Genomic DNA, 24,020 nt, shown 5'->3' with positions numbered 1-24,020 from the left:
TATTATATGAATACCATAATAAAATGGTACGTTTGGGGATGTGTAATATTGTGTGTATGAACATCCTGAATGTTTTTGTGCTAGAATAGTTTTAATTAGTAGAGAGTGAAAACAAATGAGGCAGTAATGATAATAATGGTTTGTTTTAAGCCTGTTTATGAATAATTAAAGATAATTAAGATACCAAAATGTAGCTTACATCCTCAGTGAGCTGAACTCCAGCAGTAAAGATGAGAGAAATAATGTGGAAAGGTCAGAAGTCAAAATGTTTCTTCAGGTGATACATGGAGCCTCTGCTGCCACCCAGCGGCCGTTGGAAAGAATGCATACATTTTGTTTTGACCTCCTTAAAGCTGCTTTTTACTTTCTCTCCTGTTTGTGTCCAAGTCTGTAGTGTGGGCCATAGGACAGAAGGAAGACATTTTGTTAATAGACTGTGGAGGGCAGCAATACACCTAAGATGTTCTACTAGTCTGCTGGAAATAGAAAGGAGGAGAAAGCAAGATGGCGTTTGATGGAGAAAGTCTAAACGTGGGCATTATTGTTCTGTATTTTTAATCAGTGCATACATGTGCACATATATGTCCTTTAATAGAGTAAACATCAAAAATAATTGTTTGTATCTGAATGCACTTTGTATTTAACACCACCATTCTTAAATATGTTGTTTGTAAGAATGTGGGTGTTGTTGAGAAGATGATGCAGGTGTTCTGTCCAATTTAGCTTCCTGTAAAAATGTGTTATTTATTCTAGTTTATTTGTAACAATTAATTGTTTTCCTATATTATAGTCTCCTCACTTTATCCAGACAGTCATTAGGACAAAAGACCCTGGGAGGAATTTGCCCTTTTAAAAAGGGAAACCTATTCACTGTGGCAGGACAGTATCAAGATGAATTGATCACATTTGTATAATCGGCTACGAGGCATTTTATTCTCATTGCACAGCACTTATCTTTGGGCTGATACTGATACTGATACTGTGTTGACCAGTTTGATGATTGAATGTCCAGTACTGTAGAAATGTGTTTGGATATGACAATCCCTTTATTCCAAGCTATCAAAATGAAATGAAAAGTAGGTTCTAGAACATTATGTATGCTGACCTTGAATGGCACATTGTCACAGCAGTGAGACCTGACCACACACCACACCACACGCTCCAAAACTGTTTGTCCTCCATGCAATCACCCCCCAGTGTTCCCAGCTGAACACAATTAAAGGAGGCTACCATGGCAACCGCACCATAGCAACAGTCCCATCCCTGTCAACACTTCCTGGTTCTCAACAGGAAGTGGGCGGAGCAATCTGCAGAAAGGGACATTCAGCATGAACTGAAGCCAGCTATCAATCAGAGAAAACTAAATAAAAACAATATAAGCAAATAAGGAAATTTGGCTCCAACAGTCAGTTTTCGTCTTTTGGTGCAGTTGACCTTGTTCTTACATTTCTCCTTCCTCCTAGAGTTCCTGTGTTGCCCTTGTGGGCGGAGTTGTGGGACGTGCACAGCTGCTTCCAATTGACCCTGGTGCTACTTAAGCAGCACCTTGACAGCTGGATGGCACTCGGCGATTCTACTCCACGCCAGTTGATTCCATGCTTTGAGTATTTTGCTACCTTGGCCATTCCCAGTGCCATCCATCTTGGTGTTGTTTTGTAGTGTGCACGTCTTGTAACTCCAAACCAAGTTGACTTTATTTGTGTATAGAAGTAGCTTTTGTTATTTTTTCCAAAATGCACATTTAGTCTTCTCTTTTTCGCACCATCATTTTTTGTTTCCTACTGTTTGGATTGTTTTTGTGAGTAGATTTCCGCAGTAAAAGAAGTGTGAACAGCACTCTGACAGAAGGAGTTCCTCCAAAACGCAACACCCTTTGGCGGACAAGTATGTGATTAAATGCTATACATATAAAATGAAAGAGACAAGTGGTAGAACAAATGGATGGATGTACAGTAAAGCTCTGTGGGATGATGTACATAATTAACTTTTCCCAAACATTCCAAACGTTCCCATGTTTTCTGAAATTGATAATGTTTGAGGAATTCTAAAAAAGGGGGATAAATCATGAACAACTTTAAAAAACACTTGTCATGTGTAGTACTTGACTGAAAAAAAGCAATAATCTAAAATACCTCATCTATAAATCTTAGAAACTATGTGCTGATGTTTTTAGAAGGTCAAAGTTAAAGTCTGGACAGTTTATTTCAAATCCTGCAGTTTCATTTGCTGCTGCTGTTCTCACCAGCACACTTGTGTTTCTTACACTGGTACTTAGAGGACAATCTTTCACCACACACACTGCAACTCAACACTTTCTCTCCTGGGTGTCTTTTCATGTGTCTTTTCAAATGCTGACTTTGTAAAAAACTTTTACAACATACTGAACATGTAAAAGGTTTTTCTCCAGTGTGTGTTCTCACGTGTTCTTTCAAATAGTGTCGTTGCGCAAAATATTTACTGCAGATTGAACAGGAAAAGGTTTTTCTCCAGTGTGTATTCTCATGTGCTTTTTGAAATTTTCCCTTCGAGTAAAATCTTTACCGCAGATTGAACATGAAAAAGGTTTTTCTCCAGTGTGTGTTCTCATGTGTACTTTCAAATGTTGACTTCTTGTAAAACCTTTACCACAGATAGAACATGAAAAAGGTTTTTCTCCAGTGTGTGTTCTCATGTGTACTTTTAAATCTGGCCTCTGAGTAAAATGTTTACCGCAGTTTGAACATGAAAAAGGTTTTTCACCAGTGTGTGTTCTCATGTGTCTTTTCAAATGTTGACTTTCTCTAAAACCTTTACCACAGATTGAACAGGAAAAAGGTTTTTCACTGGTGTGTGTTCTCATGTGTACCTTCAAATTGATACTTTGTGTAAAACCTTTACTACAGAGTGAACAAGAAAAAGGTTTTTCTCTAGTGTGTGTTCTAATATGTATTTTCAAACTCTGACTTTGTGTAAAACCTTTACCACAGGTTGAACAGGAAAAACGTTTTTCACAAGTGTGTGTTCTCATGTGTACTTTCAAATTGATACTTTGTGTAAAACCTTTACCACAGATTGAACAAGAGAAAGGTTTTTCTCCAGTGTGTGTTCTCATGTGTACTTTCAAATGTTGACTTCTTGTAAAACCTTTACCACAGATAGAACATGAAAAAGGTTTTTCTCCAGTGTGTGTTCTCATGTGTACTTTTAAATCTGGCCTCTGAGTAAAATGTTTACCGCAGTTTGAACATGAAAAAGGTTTTTCACCAGTGTGTGTTCTCATGTGTCTTTTCAAATGTTGACTTTCTCTAAAACCTATACCACAGATTGAACAGGAAAAAGGTTTTTCACTGGTGTGTGTTCTCATGTGTACTTTCAAATTGATACTTTGTGTAAAACCTTTACCACAGATTGAACAAGAGAAAGGTTTTTCTCCAGTGTGTGTTCTCATGTGTACTTTCAAATGTTGACTTCTTGTAAAACCTTTACCACAGATAGAACATGAAAAAGGTTTTTCTCCAGTGTGTGTTCTCATGTGTACTTTTAAATCTGGCCTCTGAGTAAAATGTTTACCGCAGTTTGAACATGAAAAAGGTTTTTCACCAGTGTGTGTTCTCATGTGTCTTTTCAAATGTTGACTTTCTCTAAAACCTTTACCACAGATTGAACAGGAAAAAGGTTTTTCACTGGTGTGTGTTCTCATGTGTACCTTCAAATTGATACTTTGTGTAAAACCTTTACTACAGAGTGAACAAGAAAAAGGTTTTTCTCTAGTGTGTGTTCTAATATGTATTTTCAAACTCTGACTTTGTGTAAAACCTTTACCACAGGTTGAACAGGAAAAACGTTTTTCACCAGTGTGTGTTCTCATGTGTACTTTCAAATTGATACTTTGTGTAAAACCTTTACCACAGATTGAACAAGAGAAAGGTTTTTCTCCAGTGTGTGTTCTCATGTGTGATTTCAGACGACAATGGTATTTAAAAGTTTTGTGACAGTGAGGACATGTGAAGTGAGTGTTGTCAGTGTGACATGTCTTATCATCTTTAGAGTCTTCATCATCAGTGTCAGGAGAGTGTGACGTTGTGTCCTCACTATCTGATAGTGGAGCTAAGAGCTTGTCTGCTTGTGATCCTCCACAGTGGTCTCCATCAGCTTCTGTTGTCATGTGTTGTGTTGAGCTGCTGCTTGGAGGCTCCCCCCCTCCCCTCTCCTCACTTTCACCTTTCACCTCATCATCTTCACTCTTCACAGGGACACCAGTCACTGGGAACTCCTCCAACCATTTAGGCTGACTGATGCCCTCTTCCTCCTCTTCCTCTTTAATGTGCGGCGGCTCTTGGTCCTCCTCTTCCTCTTTAAAGTGAGGGGTCAGTAGGTCCTCCTCTTCCTCTTTAAAATGGGTTATTAGTGGCTTCTCCTCTTCCTTTTTAAAATTGGGGGTCAATGAGTCCTCTTCTTCCTCTTTGATGTGAGTGGTCAGTGGGTCATCCTCTTCCGCTTTAAAATGGGGGATCAGTGGGTGTTTCTTTTCCTTTTTAATGTGGGAGGGCTGTGGCTCCATCCTGAAGCTCCACTTCTGTTGCTCAGGGAGAAGATGTTCTTCACAGACGTCTGCAGGCCACAAGAAGACAAACACGTTTTAGAAACATCCATCTGTGCTCAGTCACACAATGCATTCAGTACTTTTACATGCACTTAGGAAAAACAAGTTATCGTATGAACTGTCTTGAAATCTCAGTGACGCACAAACACGCTGCTCTTTACAACATTATTCACAGGAAGGAAAAACAAACCAGCACAACAGGACTTTATACAATGGATAGACGGTTGATGGTTTAAAATTGATTCTGTCATATATTATTTCTTATAGAATTATTAATAGAACCATTTTAAAACAGGCTACACAGGCTCCTAATTTAGTTGATGAAATATGCAGTAAAATATTTCATCATTTCCAGTATTATTTTCTCAAATAAAGCAACCAGATATTAACAGTAAATAAACAAGTACATTAATAATAATTGTTTCGCCAAAATAATACAATTAGAAAAGACACAATATGTTACTGCATATGTCAGCTGCCAAATTAGGAGCTTTTGTAACCCATTTTGAAATTCTTTTATTAGCAATCATATACCAAATGATATATCGTGACATATATTGTTATTAAGATATAGATTTTAAGTCATATGGCCCATACCAAACATTGTTTCCCCGAGTCATTTTGTTTGGCCCACCAAATATATTTATTTTTATATTCTTTAGATGTGTGTGTATGTTTAAAATGTGGTACTACTGTTCTACATCATGTGGAAGTGTACATTTAAACCAATGTGGGTGGCACTGGGAGCAGGTGGGTAAAGTGTCTTGCCCAAGGACACAATGGCTCAGATGGCAGAAGCTGGGATTGAACCTGGAACCCTCAAGTTGCTGGCATGGCCGCTCTACCAACCGAGCTATACTGCCAGGCCACCTTAACAACATCAACACATTACCCACCGCCTAAACTAAAGTCTTAAAAAAAACAAAACATTTTTTGTTTTTTTGTCCTGTCCGGCTTCTCAGGCAAATCATATAGTCGATGTAGATGCCCATATCGCATGTTCACATTTACTTTACAAAAGAGAAGTGTAGGATACTTCTCTTGTTGCCTTATTTGTATTTGACTTCATTAGACGTATTGATATTATCATTTTGTGCTAAACTAAAGTCTTAACAAGCTGGTACGCTTCGTACTGCCTCTGTCTCTGTCACTATGTCTCTGCAGCCCCCAGCATTGTCCCACCCACACAACCATCTGATTGGTTACAGGCAAAGCGGTAAGAGCCAATCAGCAGTGCGTATTCAGAGTGCATGGAATCAGGGCTCACGGCAGAGGCAGACAGAGAGGAGAGACGGTGCATGTTAGCAGAAAGGTGTTCAGCAGGTGAGCATAATGCAGCGGACGATCCCCATATCATAATAAACACCTCCCAGTCAACTACTTGTAACATCACTATGAGCCCGTTGACGATCTGGAGGTATAGGCGGTAGCTCAGCTCGCTCACAGTCCTTGAGGTGAAGGCTGAGTAGCTTTTAGCGTAACGTTAGCTCATTTTGCAATGTGTGCGTGCGTGCGTGTGTGTGTGTGTGTGTGTGTGTGTGTGTGTGTGTGTGTGTGTGTGTGTGTGTGTGTGTGTTACAGACAGTAAAGCCCTGTCTGTCTGAGAGAAAGACAAGCATTATTGACCGATAGTTAACATCTAAGTTATTTCACTTAACCTTTTTCTGTGTTGACGCAGCAAAAAGTCAGTGAGTCCTACTCTTCCTCTTTATTGTGAGTAGAGCTGTGACTCCTCTTTCTCTGTAAGGTAAGGGAGGGCTGTGATTCATTTTTCTCCTTAATGTGAGAGCTATCTGGCTCCTCCTTCCCTTTAATGTGGGGTTGCTTTGAATCCTCTTCCTCTTTAATCTTGGGGTACTGCAGAACCTCCATTTCCTTTTTAATATAAGGGGTTGTGACTGATTCTGCTCCATCCTTGAGGTCCGCTCTTGCTGCTCAGGGAAATGTTCTTCAATACACAAGTTAGACGAACAAATGCTTTAGAAAAGTCCAGATTTACCCAGTCACATGACACTTTGTCCTGCACGGGTATATATTCTGATAATGTCTCTGAGGATCTCATCAGTCCCCACGTTGACTTTCAAGATGTCAAAACCATACGGTACATCAGCGAAGCAATACAAAAACTCATGAAAAAAATAAACACAGCAGTAAAACACTTACATACAAACAAGACAGCTGCTTGTACACCCGAAAGAGAACAAAGAACAGTGTCTAAGAGGAGCATCAACATTTGCATTTAAACTGTAAAATCCTGTTTATGATTTATTTACTCTACTTATTTAAATATGAACATTTTCCTTTAGGAAACTTTTACGATTTCTGTGTTGTTGTAGCTTGTATGCTGCAATTCCCCCCCCCAAGATGGCGACCCTGTAGTGGCTGCTGTTGGCAGGAGCTCTGTGCTCTTGTGTCATCCTTTAGTGTTTCCATCTTCTTTTCATGTGTTTATATACATATGCATATACATATGCATATATATATATATATATATATATAAATATATATATATATATATATATATATATATATATATATATATACACATATATATATATATTTTTTTTTTTTTTGCCTTTTGGTCCGGACCCTTTGGGACTGTGTGACAAGGGGTGTCACTTTCGTGACTTCTGCGAAGCTTTTTTGTGAACTTCTGGATCTGCCTCCTTGGAGCGTTTTGGCCATGGAGACCAGCTGCTGGGTCTCTGCCACACCAGAATCCGTTTGGAGAGACTGGAGGAGATGCAGATGAAGAGACAGGACTGCGGAGCTAGCACTGAGCGCCGGGACGGAAAAGCTTCACAGTGTCTTGGCTGAATGAGCAGGTATCGGACACCTCGGTCTCTTTGGACATATCCTCACTCATCCATGCGGACTGGACACTGGCCGAGACTTGGTCGGCGGCCGAGAGTGGAGTCGGCTCTCTTGGTTGCTTTGTTGGGTCTGCTCCCGTCTCTGGCCATCCTCCCTCCACCCCAGCAGACGATGGCGTGGGACACCGCAAAAGCCACCACAGTGTATATGTTTCTTTTACTTTTTATTCATGTATGTATGTAGAAGTGTCTGGTTGCATCAGCTCTGCTCTTTTAATGTCCTTTGTCTTCTTTGATGTTTCCCTCTTACACATGAAAGAGGGATGTATGCTAGGGCTATAAGTTGTTTTATTCCCTTGGCCTCAGTCTGGACCCCCTCTCCAGGGGCCCAGGCTGAGACCGATTTTTAATTTTTTCTCACATTGCCCCCACTTGTTTACCTGTATGTATCTCACCTTTTTTGCAAGGGGCGCCGCAAGTTGGCAGACCCGTCAGCGATCCTGTTCTGTCTCCCTGGAATGTTTGTCTGACCTTGAATGGGATTGTGCTGAAAATGTTTATTTCCCCTCAGGGATTAATAAAGTATGTCTGATTCTGATGTTTGATATCAACAAAACATAGCTAATTAGTAGAAATGAACTAGATTAAATCATCTCTCAAAGGTGTTGAGACATTGATGGACAGCGGAGAAGTAACTAAATCCAAATAAAAAAATGATTTTATTTTTTTATAAGATATTTAGACTTAGACTTCCTTTTTATTGTCATTCAAAGTTGAACTTTACAGTACAAATAAGAACGCAATTTTGTTGAATTATCTCTTGGTAGTGCAGGATAAAAAAAACAATAAGGTGCAGATATACAGTTGTGATCCAAATTATTAAACCGCCACACAATTTTGGTGTTTTAGAAAGTTGGACATTTATTCCGTATTTTGTTTATAGTCATATCAAATAAAGATGTTTCAAATAGATAAATGCAACTCAAATCGTAACACTGTATTTTACAAAATACCAAAAAAGGACATTTTTCTTAATATCTCATTGACAAAATTATTCAACCCCTTGCAGATCATAACTCTTAAGAACAGAATTTGAATAAGGTCTTTTCAATCAGGTGTTGAACACACCTGTAGATGTGATTAGAACCATAACGAGCAACAATTAAAGTGATTGAAAAAGACTGATGCTCAGCTTCTTGTAGATGGTCAATGGTGTATTTGCAACATGGTGAAGTCCAGGGAGTGGTCAAAGAAGTCAAGAGAGGAGGTCATTTCTCTTCATAAGAAAGGATATGGATATAAGAAAATAGCAAAGACATTACACATTCCAAGAGACACAGTTGGGAGCATAATTCGCAAGTTTAAAGCTAAAGGCACAGTGGAAACACTACCTGGGCGTGGTAGAAAGAGGATGCTGTGTGCGTACAGTGATGAAAAACCCCCGGGTAACAACTGAGGAACTACAACAGGACATTGCAGAGGGGGGAACGCAGGTTTCGTCCCAGACAATAAGGCGCGCACTACGAGATGAAGGCCTCCATGCCAAAACTCCCAGGCGCACCCCACTTCTGACTACCAGGCACAAGAAAAATAGACTCCAGTATGCCAAAAAATCATCTGGACAAACCCCAAATGTTTTAGGAAACTGTTCTATGGAGTGATGAGACAAAACTGGAACTCTTTGGGCCTATGAATCAACGTTATGTCTGGAGGAGAAAAAAATGAAGCTTACAAAGAGAAGAACACCATTCCTACTGTTAAGCATGGTGGGGGGTCAATCATGCTCTGGGACTGTTGCTCTGCCTCAGGTACCTGATAATCTTTTCCGTCGTCCTCACCACTCTCTGGAGAGACTTCCAGTCTGAGCCATTGCAGGCTCCAGTCCAGACAGAGATGCTGTTGGTCAGCAGGCTCTCTATAGTTCCTCTGTAGAATGTGCTGAGAATGGGGGGAGGGAGCTGTGCTCTTTACATCCGACGCAAAAAGTGCACGCGCTGCTGAGCTCTTTTTACAAGATCTCCGGTGTGTAGGGACAAGGTTATATTGTCAGTAATCTGCACCCCCAGGAACTTGGTGCTGCTTACCATCTCCACCGCTGTGCCGTTGATGAAGAGTGAAGTGTGGCTGGACCGGTGCTTCCTGAAGTCAACGATGATCTCCTTGGTCTTGTCGACGTTCAGGACCAGGTTGTTGGTTCTGCACCAGTCAACCAGATGTTTCACCACCTCCCTGCGAGATGTTGAAGATGTCTGTGAGAACCCCCGCCAACTGGTCTGCACATCCCTGAAGCACCTGGCCCGGAATGTCATCAGGTGCGGGGGTTCACTTTCCTCAGGGTATTCAGGACATCCGCTGTGTCCAAGTTGAGCGGCTGCTCATCAGAGCGAGGGGTGTTTTTCTCGCCGGAGTGATGGATTTTCTCGCCGGAGGGGTGTTAAGTGCCTCAAACCTTTCAAAGTAGTTGTTTAGGTCATTTAGGAAGCTGATACTGTTGTCACAGGGACGGGGGGCAGCTTTATAGTCCGTGATGACCTGTATGCCCTGCCACATTTGTCGAGTGTTCGTGGGGTTCTGGAAGAAGTCCTGCACTTTCTGACTGTGAGCACCTTTGCAACCTTAATGGCACGGTTCAGGTTAGCTCTGGCTGTTTTTACTGCTACCATGTCGCTAGACTTAAACGCCTTGTTCCGAGCCTTCAGCATTGCACGCAGTACCTCACTGTTCATCCATCCAGAGTTTCTCTACGGCCCGTGTGGGGATGTTCTTGATAATAATAATAATAATAATAATAATGGATTCGATTTATATCGCGCTTTTCTATTGTTAGATACTCAAAGCGCTCACAGAGAAGTGGGAAGCCATCATTCATTCACACCTGGTGGTGGTAAGCTACATCTGTAGCTGCCCTGGGGTAGACCAACGGAAGCGTGGCTGCCAATTTGCGCCTACGGCCCCTCCTACCACCACCAATCATTCATTCATCATTCATTCAGCAGTGTGAGCGGCACCGCGGGCAAGGGTGAAGTGTCCTGCCCAAGGACACAACGGCAGCGATTTGGATGTTAATAGGTGGGAAGCGAACCTGCAACCCCCAGGTTTCTGGCACGGCCGCTCTACCCACTACGCCATGCCGCCCCTAATCTGATCACACTGACATCCTCCATGCACTTCTGAATGTATGCGGACACAGACTTTGCATACTCCTCCACACATGTGTTATGATTATCGGTGACGGCTGCCTTGAACATGTCCCAGTCTGTGGTTCCGAAGCAGTCTTGTAATGCTTCCATTGCTCCCTCTGGCCAGGTCCTCACCTGCTTCACTGTAGCTTGCTTTCTGATCAGCAGGGGCTTGTATGCAGGAATTAGCATCACATATAGATGGTCTGAGGAGCCCAGGTGGGGGCGTGGTGCAGCTTTATACGCCTGTTTAATATTACTATAAACCAAGTCCAGCTTGCTTCCACCCCTGGTTGCAAAATTCACATATTGATGGAAATGAGGGAAAACTGTTTTCATGTAAGCTTGATTAAAATCCCCTGCAACGATGAAAACTTCCTCTGGATGTGTAGTTTGCAGTTCATTGATGGAGCAGCACAAAGCGTTCAAAGCTTCTTTGTGTGAGCACTGGGGGGAATGTACACTGTTGTGAAGATCATAGCACTGAATTCCCGAGATAAATAAAATGGCCTGCATTTTATAGTTAATATTTCTACATCGGGAGAGCAGTGACATGAGACGTTCTTCCCGTTGTTGCACCAGTTGTTATTGATGTATATACAAACACCACCGCCTCGGGATTTACCAGTGAGAGTGCTGCTCCTATCCGACCGAAACATAGTTAGCTCCTCGATGCTAACTGCCTCGCCCGGGACGAATGGTTTCAGCCACGTTTCTGTGAGAAATATGGCGCAGCAGTCTCTCATCTAGATAGATAAATAGATAGTACTTTATTGATTCCTTCAGGAGAGTTCCTTCAGGAAAATTACAATTCCAGCAGCAGTGTATTGCATATGAATCCAGCGTCAGGTAGTCCAGTTTGTTCTCCAGTGAGCGGACATTTGAGAGCAGGATGGAAGGAAGCGGCGTTCTGTGAGGATTAGCCTTTAGCTTTGTTGTTAGCCCCGCTCGGCATCTCCGTTTCTGTTTCTGATCCCACCGCTTATGTCTCCTCTGTCTGCGGTCCCCTCTGGTACTAGGCTCCGCTGCCTCACAGGCCGCTGGATGTAGCCGGCGTAGTATTCCCAGGATAGCGAGGAGGTCCAACGTATACGCATCTTTCGGTCTAATACTGCCCGATCCATCCACATCCAAAATTGTCTGGCGGTCCTACGTTACTACGGAGTGTCCACGCTGGAAGCCAGCCATGAAATTCACAGAAATTACTGGTAGATTTGCCAAAATGTTCTATTACTACCAAGAGCCTCTGCAGCCGCAGCCGAGCAGGGCGCCGCCATCTTGAGACCAATATCTGGCTTGTATCTTCAGTAGGGATGTACATTTATAGATTTATGGATATGATACCCTAATCAATATTCCTTATCGATACCAGTATTTATCGGTACTCTTGTCGGTACTACATGTCATTTGTGGAAATAAAAAAGTGGAAAAGAGGCATTTTAAATAGCATTCCTATTTGCAGAAGAGGTTGAAGTCTTAAAGAAGTCAACTATGTGTGCAGTGCAAGGTGAAATGCAGTTATGTCATCTTCTTCTCAATAACACACACATCACACTTTGGTTGCTTCCTTATTTGTCATTATTTAAAGCTGATTGTAATGTGTAGCAGCGGCAGCTGAACTCAATGTGACAACGTGTCATAGTTATGTCAGTCAGCTGGAATTAAAAATACAAATAGTTGTGTCGTTAGTCCAGAATCTTCACGGTCTTCATGGACCACATAATTAAAGGCCTACTGAAATGAGATGTTCTTATTTAAACGGGGATAGCAGGTCCATTCTATGTGTCATACTTGATCATTTCGCGATATTGCCATATTTTTGCTGAAAGGATTTAGTAGAGAACATCCACGATAAAGTTTGCAACTTTCGGTGCTAAGAGAAAAGCCCTGCCTCTACCGGAAGTTGCAGACGATGACGTCACAAGTGTGGGGGCTCCTCACATATTCACATTGATTTTAATGAGAGCCTCCAACAAAAAGTGCTATTCGGACAGGAGAAAACGACAATTTCCCCTTTAATTTGAGCGAGGATGAAAGATTTGTGGTTGAAGATATTGAAAGCGACGGACTAGAAAAAAAAAAACGCGATTGCATTGGGACGGATTCTGATGTTTTTAGACACATTTACTAGGTTAATTCTGGGAAATCCCTTATCTTTCTATTGTGTTGCTATTGTTTTAGTGAGTTAAATAGTACCTGATAGTCGGAGGTGTGTCTCCACGGGTGTCTTGACGCCAGTGTCTCAGAGGAGTTGACGGCAGCTTTATGGACGGCACAAGCTCAGCTTTTCTCCGGTAAGAAGCGACGTTTTAACCACAATTATCTCACCGAAACCTGCTGGTTGACATTCTGTCGTGATTCATGTTCTCGTGACCGCGCTCTGATCCATAGGAAAGTTTCACCTCCGGGAATTTTAAACAAGGAATCACCGTGTGTTTGTGTGGCTAAAGGGTAAAGCTTCCCAACTCCATCTTTCTACTTTGACTTCTGCAATATTAATTGAACAAATTGCAAAAGATTCAGCAACACAGATGTCCAAAATACTGTGTAATTATGCCGTTAAAGCAGACGACTTTTAGCTGTGTGTGTGTGCAGCGCTCATACTTCCTATAAACCCGTGACGTCTTGCGTAGACGTCATCATTACACAACGTTTTTAAGACGAAACTCCCGGGAAATTTAAAATTGCAATTCAGTAAACTAAAAAGGCCGTATTGGCATGTGTTGCAATGTTAATATTTCATCATTGATATATAAACTATCAGACTGCGTGGTCGCTAGTAGTGGCTTTCAGTAGGCCTTTAGGAACCAGTACTAAAAAAAAAAAATGGTACTTGGTATACATCTCTTATCTTCATCACTAAACCTTTGAAATATGCTGACATATGTGCTGCTAAGGTAAATAAACAGAAGCCATATTGAATGTTTGCCTTCATTTGACCACGTGAGGTAAGGAGGACGGCCTCTAGGTCACATGGTTACACCCCAGCAATTACACTGTTGATGATTGATGAGCATTCATTTTTAAATGGTGGTGTTAAAAAGCAAATATATCTCCATCTTTAGTGATAAATGTGTCCCCCGGATGAACATGTGTCACAAACATTGTATTAGATGATATGTGGATGTTGTGCTTACTTGGACTGTGATGAAGCTGTGAGGACTCAGGTGGTTTGTCTTCATGCTCTTCAGTCTTCACAGAGACAACAGTCAGTGGAAACTTGCTGACATCAGCCTCCTCCTGCCCTACAGGACACTCTCCCTCCTGACTTCCTCCTCTTCCTCTTTAATGTGGGGGGGCTGTGGATCCTCCTGCTGCTGAAGGGGACGTTCTTCTTGACGAGCGTTCATCTGTTGGACGTCCGCAAGACAACACAAACAAACTTCAGCTCAGATGTGTCAAATATTTTTTAGTCTATCAAATATAATATTTTCCAAATGGACTGACACCACTTTGTGGTGATGTTGTTCTACACATGGAATAATCATCAGTTATTGATTATTATGAATTGTGTCATTGATCCTATTTTCTGCATTTACATTAATTATTGATTAAAAAGTAACAACTTACAGAAAACCTCCTGCTGGGATTTTAATACCGTCATGACTGCATGAAGTCAGTCTGCACGTATAAAAGTGTCATTGTGCTGCAGCATCAAGTGACGCCAACTGGCTCCTCCCACTACCAACCTACCAGCCAACCTTGACGTGCACCTCCAAAATAGTCCCACCTCACGTCAACGGTGACCAGGACTACAGAGCTGTGGTCGGTTGGCTTTACTTTTACGCACAATATCCTCTCCTTGTTTTTCCTTCTGCAAAAGCAACATTTTTAGCCCAACAGACAAGAAACAGAAGTGCAGCGAAGCACGTGTAACAAGTGCCAGCGAGTGTGGCCGTGTGATAGTATGTTGCTTGAACCTCACTCACACCTTAAGGAATGTGCTGGCGTGAGAATATATATATATATATATATATATATATATATATATATATATATATATTATATATATATATATATATATATATATATATATATATACATATATTTAGGGACGGCGTGGCGCAGTGGAAGAGTGACCGTGTGCAACCCGAGGGTCCCTGGTTCAATTCCCACCTAGTACCAACCTCGTCACGTCCGTTGTGTCCTGAGCAAGACACTTCACCCTTGCTCCTGATGGGTGCTGGTTGGCGCCTTGCATGGCAGCTCCCTCCATCAGTGTGTGAATGTGTGTGTGAATGGGTAAACGTGGAAGTAGTGTCAAAGCGCTTTGAGTACCTTGAAGGTAGAAAAGCGCTATACAAGTACAACCCATTTATTTATTTATATATATACATACACATATATATATATATATATATATATATACACATATATATATATACACATATATATATACATATATATATATACACATATATACATATATATATATACACATATATACATATATACATATATACACATATATACATATATACATATATACACATATATACATATATACATATATACACATATACACATATGTATATATATATATACACATATATATATATATATATATATATATATATATATATATATATATATATTAGGGGTGGGCAAATTAATGCGTTAATTACGAGTTAATTTATCAATCTATTAACACCGACAATTATTTTATTGCACATTTGCGTATGTTGTTTACATGCTTTTATTTTGTTAACGCCTTTTCTTAACAAGATGGCGACGCCCGGACGGGCTTCGGCGTGAGGAGCTCTTGCAAAAGATGGAACATTTGGCAAAAATACCGGACAATTCTGCAAATTTCATGGCTGGCTTACAGCGTGGTCACTCCGGGATCACTTACGACCGCCAGACAATTCTGAATGTGGATAGATCGGGCCGTTTTGGACCGAATGACGCGTGCTTGCTAGACCGGGTAGCTAGCATGGGAATACTTTGCCGGCTACATCCAGCGGCCTGTGAAGCAGCGGAGTATATGTGTTGTCTGTCTATTTATGAATAATGCAGACCAGGAGTGTTGGCTGAGTTCTTAACGTTTGCTTTCAGAGTGTGCATATCACAACATACAAGATGCTGTCATGGCGACACACAACCTATACCGGGCTACTGCGCATGCTCGTCACTCCTGTTGCATGCTGGGTAGGGTAGTTCTTTTTTTCCCTGGCTCATAACATCACAATATAGTACCATGTATATGATGCGTTCAGTTTATTAAAGCACCAAGCAAACAATCGGAAAATTCCCATCATATCAAATCCTAGATAAATGATAAATAAATAAATAAATGGGTTGTACTTGTATAGCGCTTTTCTACCTTCAAGGTACTCAAAGAGCTTTGACACTACTTCCACATTTACCCATTCACACACACATTCACACACTGATGGAGGGAGCTGCCATGCAAGGCGCTAACCAGCAACCATCAGGAGCAAGGGTGAAGTGTCTTGCTCAGGACACAACGGACGTGACGAGGTTGGTTCTAGGTGGGATTTGAACCAGTGACCCTCGGGTTGCGCACGGCCACTCTGCCACTGCGCCACGCCGTCCTATGGTCATAATTATTTTAAGTGCACTAAGCAGAATAAACACAACATTATTAATATTGCTAGAACAGATAATTTGATCAAAAAATCCCTAAAACAGCCCACTACCTGTAATATAGTTTTTTTAAACATAAGATCCCTGATTAAAAAAATGTTTGAGCTGTTACCTCAGAAATTGCCTGTTCAGATGTTATGATTGTGGCTCAGAGATTTGTATGTAGATTATATTTATTTTCCATAACAAACAGGATAACTTTAATACCCTGGCAGTGGCAATTAGCTTAAATGTTTGTATTTACATTTTTTGAGTTAATTTTCATAAAATATGCAATTTAACTGCTACTGTTTAACAAGGACTGATTTAAATTGTGTTTGCACAACAAATGTTTTGGCGCTTTTGTTCATGTGAGAGAATATTCCAATGAAGGTGCACTACACACTACTTTTGAATTCATTATTGGGCTTTGTGTATACAATGCAGTTAATCGCGATTAATAGGAGAAATAGTGCGATTAACTTCGATTACAATTTTTAATTGTTACCCAGCCCTAATATATATATATATATATATATATACATATATATATATACATATATTAGAATATTTGGGTACCTCATGATTTGATTACAAACAAAATATTGATGCATATTCAATTTGTGTCCAGTATATTAAAGCCATTTTTCATATTTAACATTTATTTAATTAAATATTTATTTTAGTCTGACTGAATAAGCATTAATCGCTTACAATTGTGCAAATAGTGTTTTCGTAATAACACCAGTTGATTTAATTTCCATGATATGTCCACCGAATGCAGCTGAGATAGGCTCCAACACCCCCTGTCCCCCCTCGCAACCCCAAATAGGGACAAGCGGTAGAAAATGGATGGATGTTATCAAAGGAATAGAAGTGCATGCAAACATAATTTATATTTATTGTTAATAAAGTTGACACCAACACAAAATAGACCACTGCAATAATATTCTACTGTCATTATAATAATAATATTTGTAATTATTTTTTCATCCTGTAAAGCATCTTTGAGTACACTGAAAAGCGCTATACCAAATAAAATGTATTATTATTATACCATGTGACTTATTCCAGACTTAAATTACGAGACGTTCGTTTCTTTCTAGTAACAAATATTTAATGATGTTAAGCGTGACTGTAATATACAACAAAAAACAGTTAAAGTATTAAATAAGTCAATATAATTCTCATAGAGAACATATAAAATACACCCCTCAAAAAAACGCTCGCATTTGCTACAAAGGCTTGCTAGCGGGCTAACGCTAGCACGTTAGCTTCGAACAACATATGAGGTAAATAAGATAAATAATATGAAAATATATCATGTATATTACCTCATAAGCCGCGTGTACAAGAGAGGAGTGGAATATATTCTTCCTATTGTTACACCAGCAACTCTTTTTTGTCTTCTGTGGCCGGGCGAAGGAAGTGTGCGCCACTCACTATTGTCCCAGTGAAACACGTGTTTGAAGGAAGTGTGCACCACTCACTATTGTCCCAGTGAAACACGTGTTTGAAGGAAGTGTGCACCACTCACTATTGTCCCAGTGAAACACGTGTTTGAAGGAAGTGTGCACCACTCACTATTGTCCCAGTGAAACACGTGTTTGAAGGAAGTGTGCACCACTCACTATTGTCCCAGTGAAACACGTGTTTGAAGGAAATGTGCACCACTAATTATTGTCCCAGTGAAACACGTGTTTGGCCAACATTTTTTTCCGCGGTTGAGAACACTTCGATGACGTCACACAGGAGGAAGAACAAAGCAAGATGGCGTCTGGCGGAGAATACGTTGTATTGGTTATTATGGTTTCTAGGTCTTAATTACAACGTACATGTGCACATGTGTGTCGTTTAACAGAGTAAACGTCCTTATTAATTGTTTGTATGCGGATACATTAGTCTGAGTGCACTTTGACGTGCTAGCCTAGCCTGCTGGTTAGCTTAGCTTGTTAGCTGCTAACAAAGAGAGGCGGAAGTGATCGACACATCAAAGCAGAGATCCACTGTAAGTGTAAAGTGTTTTTATTGTGTGAAAATGTCTACATTACAAATGATGTGAGTGTTGGTGAATCAGCGAATAACTGCTGCTGTTGAAGAAACATTTGTGATGTTAGAAAAAAAAAAACGATAGCAGAGTACAAGGAGGGACTTTGTCCAACAAAAGAGGAGAAGGAGCGACAACATCAACTACTGGACGCTGTTTTCAAGAAACATCAAGTTGTGTTACACATCCTTCCATCCATCCAACCATCCGTCCATCTTCTTCTGCTTATCTGAGGTTGGATTGCGGGGGCAGCAGCCTAAGAAGAGAGGCCCAGCCTTTCTTTTCCCCAGCCGCTTCGTACAGCTCTTCCCGGGGGATCCCAAAGCGTTCCCAGGCCAGCCAGTTTCTAACATAATAGTGAGAGTCCAATCCATAGTGGGGCCAGCCGGAGACCATCCCGAGCAGGGACAGGTCAGCAACGCAGAGATGCCCCCAACCGATGCACAGACGAGCAGACCACCCTGGGTCCCGACTCTAGGCAGATATATATATATATATATATATATATATATATATATATATATATATATATATATATATATATATATATATATATATATATATATATATATATATATATATATATATACACACACACAATAAAAACTAAATAAGATAAGGCTCAGAATTGGTTTCTTAACCAAACCTTTTGTTGTGTACCAGAGAAGGGAAGGAGGCAACAACCAGGGCAGGACTGCGGTTTACAAGGTTTATTTAAAACCTTTGATGAATACGTGGCGTGTGTATGCTACTCAAAGTGAATGAGTACCCACCTGCTCCCAGTGCCACCCACACTGGTTTAACTGTAACTTAAATATTGGGTTTCACTATGTAAAGCGCTTTGAGTCACTAGAGAAAAGCGCTATATAAATATAATTCACTTCACTTCACTATGTGTAATATTAAATATGTAAATGTTACCAAGGGTTGTTGTCTGTAAATGTTGGTTGTATCTTTCGTCGTAATCCAAGAGGGCAAGGCGAAGAGGCAGGTCGTGGACATGCAAGAGGTCATGGGCAAGAGCAGGGCAGCGTGGTCTGGGTCCGAGCAGGGAGGTCGTGGATCGAGGAGAGCAGTCAGGAATCCGGATGCGAGTTGAGTGACAAGGCACAGATAAGGAAGGATAGCGTAGTCACTGAGGAAATACAAAAGGACATGAACCAGGGGAAAACAGAGAGATAGAGCAAAACAAGGGCAAGAAATTCACTGGGAAAACAGGGAATGTCAGACGTGATGCTTACTGGAAGGTTAGCGACGTTCTGGCAAAGGGTCCTCGGGTCTGCTGGTCTTTATGCTGCTCCCTCTCATCAAGTCCAGGTGTGTTGATTATTGATAGCGTGTAGGCTCGTTGCTGCGTGGGCGTGGTGCCCTCAGCACGAGCGAGGGCGCTTCTTGGTGCGCTGTCAGCAGAGGCGCCTCTTGGCTCACTGTCAGCAGAGGCACACGCAGCTCAAGCCGCTGAGGTAACGCGGGTTCGACTCCGCGTCATGACACCTTTCTACATATAAAGTGCAACATTCTCACATATAAAGTGCAACATTAAACTGCTTCAAGTTGTTGCTCGGATTAAATAAAATGACAAAACTTTTCTTCTACATACAAAAAGTGCAGCATTAAACAATTTCAAGTCAACTCAGCCTCAGATTAACTTTTCTTTTTCCCACCCTCCAGCCTTTAACCCTGGTGACTTTCAATCAATTTTCATGTTTTCTGCCAGAAAAATCAGTTTATCCACATTGTCTGCAGAAAGAGCAGACCTGCTTGCAGTTACAATGTCCCCAGCTGTGAAAAATACCCTTTCGCTGGACACGGAGGTAGCAGGTATGGTGAGGTAGTGCCTGGCTAACTTGGCAGTAAGAGGATATGTGGGCTCATTGTTCTTCCACCACAGAAGTGGGTCAAAATCTAGTTTTTAATGCACTATGGTCTTAAATCTGCTGCTGTAAAAACACCAACAGCATTTGTTATTGCTTTAGCCCTGCCTGAGTCGCCGAGTAGAAGCTGCTTGAATGCAGTGGGAGCTGTGTTTGTTCGTCTTTCTCTTCGTTGAAGCCATGTTACCCATTGTTGTATCGCACTGCAAAGCCGAAGTGTTCCCAAACGGGAGATCTTAACGATGCAGGAGGGTCTTCCAGCTCTGGCTTTTACACTTTGTAGTAGCCCGGTCGTTGTTAGCATGCTGTGTGTTGTGCCTCAGTGTGCATTGTTGACACAACGTGTGGTGCACTACTTAATATGTCCGTGTGGAAACTTGTTCGATACACCTCCGAACCAGAACCCCCGTACCGAAACGGTTCAATACAAATACACGTACCGTTACACCCTTAATACACACACATCTGAAGATTATAAAAAAATAAATATATTTGGTGGGCCAAACAAAATGACTCGGCAAACCAATGTTTGGTATGAGTGCTATGACCTCAAATCTATATCCTAATAACAATATATGTCACGATACATCATTTGATATATGATTGATGATAGAAAAAATTCAAAGCGGGTTACAAAAGCTCCTAATTTGGCAGTTGACATATGCAGTAACATATCGTGTCTTTTCTAATTGTATTATTTTGTCGAAACGATTATTATTAATGTACTTGTTTATTTACTATTAATATCTGGTTTATTTATTTGACAAAATAATACTGGAAATTATGTAATATTTGACTGCATATTTCAGCAACTAAATTAGGAGCCTGTGTAGTGTCAGAATAATTGTTTCTAAGTTATCACAAAAACCTTGTGTTGCATTGAGTGACTGGTGAGAAGCAAAAGCTGTCTTTGAAACCTACCAAGAGTAAGGCTCGTAAAACTCCACTGTGTTGGGGAAAGCAAGATGATGGTGTTCCTGTTTTCTTTCATGTATTATAATCAAACATAAAGATATTGTCTGACCCAAGTACTACAAAAGCAAAGAGGAAGCAGAACCAGTGTCCCCTCCAGGGGACCTCTTTTTGAACCTCCTTTTTCAACTGTTTTACGAACCTCTTTTTGAACTGTTTTACGAACCTCTTTTTGAACTCATTTACGACCTTTTCTTTTGAACTGTTCCGTAACCAAAGGCAACGCTGTTTACGACACACTTCCCTCTCGAAGTAGCTGTGGTCATGTGGTCGAAGAAAGTAAAATAAAGAAGGGGGAGTACAATCTTTCGCCAGAGCGTGGGTGACACTGTAAAAAGTTAGAGGTCGACACGTTTCTCCTCAATTGAATCCAAATTGAATTATGTCTCTGTTTGATTCTTTGCATCTTGTCTTGTTTAATTGATGTCATCAGTGTTTGAACCTGACATGTAGCCTGTTTTAAAATGGTTTTATTAGTAATTCTATATGAAATAATGTATCGTAAAATACATTTTAAACCATATCGTCTATCCATAGTAGAAAGTCCTGTCGTCCTGGTTTGTTTTTCTATTCCTGTAAATAATGTTGTAAAGAGCAGCGTGTTTGTGCGTCACTGAGGTTTCAAGAGAGTTCATACGATAACTTGTTTTTCCTAAGTGCATGTAAAAGTACTGAATGCATTGTGTGACTGAGCAGACATGGTGTGTGTTTGTCTTGCAGACATCTGTGAAGAACATCTTCACCCTGAGCAACAGAAGTGCAGCTTCAGGATGCAGACGGAGGAGCCACAGCCCTCCCACATTAAGAAGGAAGAGAAATACCTACTGATGCCCCATTTCAAAAAGGAAGAGGAGGACCCACTGACACCCCGATTTAAAGAGGAAGAGGTGGATCCACTGACCCCTCACATTCAAGAGGAAGAGGAAGAGCACAGCATCAGTCAGCAGAGAGAGCATCTTGAAGGACTGGAGGAGGTTGATGTCACCAAGATGCCAGTGACTGGTGTCCCTGTGAAGAGTGAAGATGATGAGGTGAAAGGTGAAAGTGAGGAGAGGGGAGGGGGGGAGCCTCCAAGCAGCAGCTCAACACAACACATGACAACAGAAGCTGATGGAGACCACTGTGGAGGATCACAAGCAGACAAGCTCTTAGCTCCACTATCAGATAGTGAGGACACAACGTCACACTCTCCTGACACTGATGATGAAGACTCTAAAGATGATAAGACATGTCACACTGACAACACTCACTTCACATCTTCTCACTCTCACAAAACTTTTAAATACTATAGTCTTCTGAAAAGACACATGAAAACACACACTGGAGAAAAACCTTTTCATGTTTTATCTGTAGTAAAGATTTTACTAAAAGACAAAATTTGAAAAGACACATGAGAACACACACTGGAGAAAAACCTTTTTCATGTTCAATCTGCAGTAAAGATTTTACGCATTGGCACAATTTGAAAACACACATGAGAATACATACTGGTGAAAAACCTTTTTCCTGCTCAGAATGTGGCAAAAGTTTTGTAATAAATCAAAGGTTAAAAGTACACATGAGAATACACACTAGAGAAAAAACTTTTTCCTGCTCAGAATGTGGTAAAAGTTTTGTAACAAATCAAACCTTAAAAGCACACATGAGAACACACACTGGTGAAAAACCTTTTCCGGGTTCAATCTGCGGTAAAGATTTTACTCTAAAGACCCTTTTAAAAACACACATGAGAACACACTCTGGTGAAAAACCCTACTCCTGTTCAAGATGCAACAAAAGCTTTCGTCACTGACAATCTTTCACAGTACACATGAGAAGACACCCAGGAGAGAAAGTGTTGAGTTGCAGTGTGTGTGGTGAAAGATTGTCTTCTAAGTACCAGTGTAAGAAACACAAGTGTGCTGGTGAGAACAGCAGCAGCAAATGAAACTGCAGGATTTGAAATAAACTGTCCAGACTTTCATTTTGACTTTCTAACAACATCAGCACATATAACATGTGTGACATCATTGTTGTGTGTGTACAATAATGTTATTATGAATCTAACATTTATAGATTAGACATTTCAGATTAGTGCTTTTATTTCAGTCAAGTACATGAGTTATTATACACATTTGTGTACTTTAAAATGAACAGATTTTTGACTGAAAAGGTGAGAATAAACAGTATATGAAATATGTTAGTTACAGTAAACATTTTAAGTGTAGATATCCATAATTTACTTTTATACTTATTCATAATATTGTTTCATATGTTTTATGTAATAATGAAGAGTTGCATTTTTTTTTCAAATTGTAGATGATTGCATAGATGAACTCCTTTATATGATGTACATATTTGTTTTAAATGTGTTCATACCTTTGCTTTTGAGTACACATAAATCCCTCTTAGTTCATATTTACTGGTTCACATCTGAAACATCTTCTGGACCACTTCTGGAAGCATATTATTATTTACTTTATACATCATTTGAACAATTGTTTTTATACAAGATCATTTACTTTTAAAATGTGTGACTTTATGAATTATTTCTTGGGTCTCTATAATCCATTTTATTAATTATCTTTTTTACTCTCTTGCGTAATATGATGATTGTTTTGTGATTGTTTTATATGTATGTCCCCAGACTTTTATGCAATGAACAATGTATGCTTCAACTAAAGTTGGGTACAATAATTATAGTTAATATTCATAAGTATTTATTTTATTCTCTTTAGTATTGCACACCATTGTTTTATTGTTTTCTTTATATGACTTACATGTAGTGTCCAGCTTACTTCATCATCTATATTAACTCCTAAAAATGTGATGACCTTTATTCCTTTCATTTCAATATTATCCATCATAATTTGTGTTTTACATTTTTACAATCTCCAAATATGATGTATTTAGTTTTATTGAAGTTTAGTGACGGTTTATTGATGTGCAGCCATTTTTTTATGGTCAAGTTCTCTATGGATAAAATAA

The 24,020-nt window shown here is 40.3% G+C and overlaps 2 protein-coding genes across 2 annotated transcripts; one reads left to right on the top strand and one right to left on the bottom strand.

Annotated features, from left to right (window-relative positions):
* Positions 1-2,293: 2,293 nt before the first annotated feature.
* Positions 2,294-17,623, bottom strand: LOC133546860 (oocyte zinc finger protein XlCOF6-like). Its single transcript, XM_061892696.1, has 4 exons — positions 17,495-17,623; positions 13,712-13,924; positions 9,480-9,624; positions 2,294-4,590 (listed from the first exon to the last, which is right to left on the bottom strand). The coding sequence occupies exon 4, from the start codon at positions 4,538-4,540 to the stop codon at positions 2,429-2,431; it is 2,112 nt and encodes a 703-aa protein (XP_061748680.1). The 5' UTR covers positions 4,541-4,590; positions 9,480-9,624; positions 13,712-13,924; positions 17,495-17,623; the 3' UTR covers positions 2,294-2,428.
* Positions 17,624-17,941: 318 nt separating this feature from the next.
* Positions 17,942-22,522, top strand: LOC133546885 (uncharacterized). Its single transcript, XM_061892737.1, has 2 exons — positions 17,942-18,168; positions 21,774-22,522. The coding sequence occupies exon 2, from the start codon at positions 21,824-21,826 to the stop codon at positions 22,433-22,435; it is 612 nt and encodes a 203-aa protein (XP_061748721.1). The 5' UTR covers positions 17,942-18,168; positions 21,774-21,823; the 3' UTR covers positions 22,436-22,522.
* The last annotated feature ends 1,498 nt before the right edge of the window (positions 22,523-24,020 follow it).

The sequence above is a fragment of the Nerophis ophidion genome, unplaced genomic scaffold (genome assembly GCF_033978795.1).
Source record: "Nerophis ophidion isolate RoL-2023_Sa unplaced genomic scaffold, RoL_Noph_v1.0 HiC_scaffold_46, whole genome shotgun sequence".
Taxonomy (NCBI): domain Eukaryota; kingdom Metazoa; phylum Chordata; class Actinopteri; order Syngnathiformes; family Syngnathidae; genus Nerophis; species Nerophis ophidion.
Note: the sequence above shows the minus strand (reverse complement) of the source record. Positions and strands in the feature narration are given on the sequence as shown.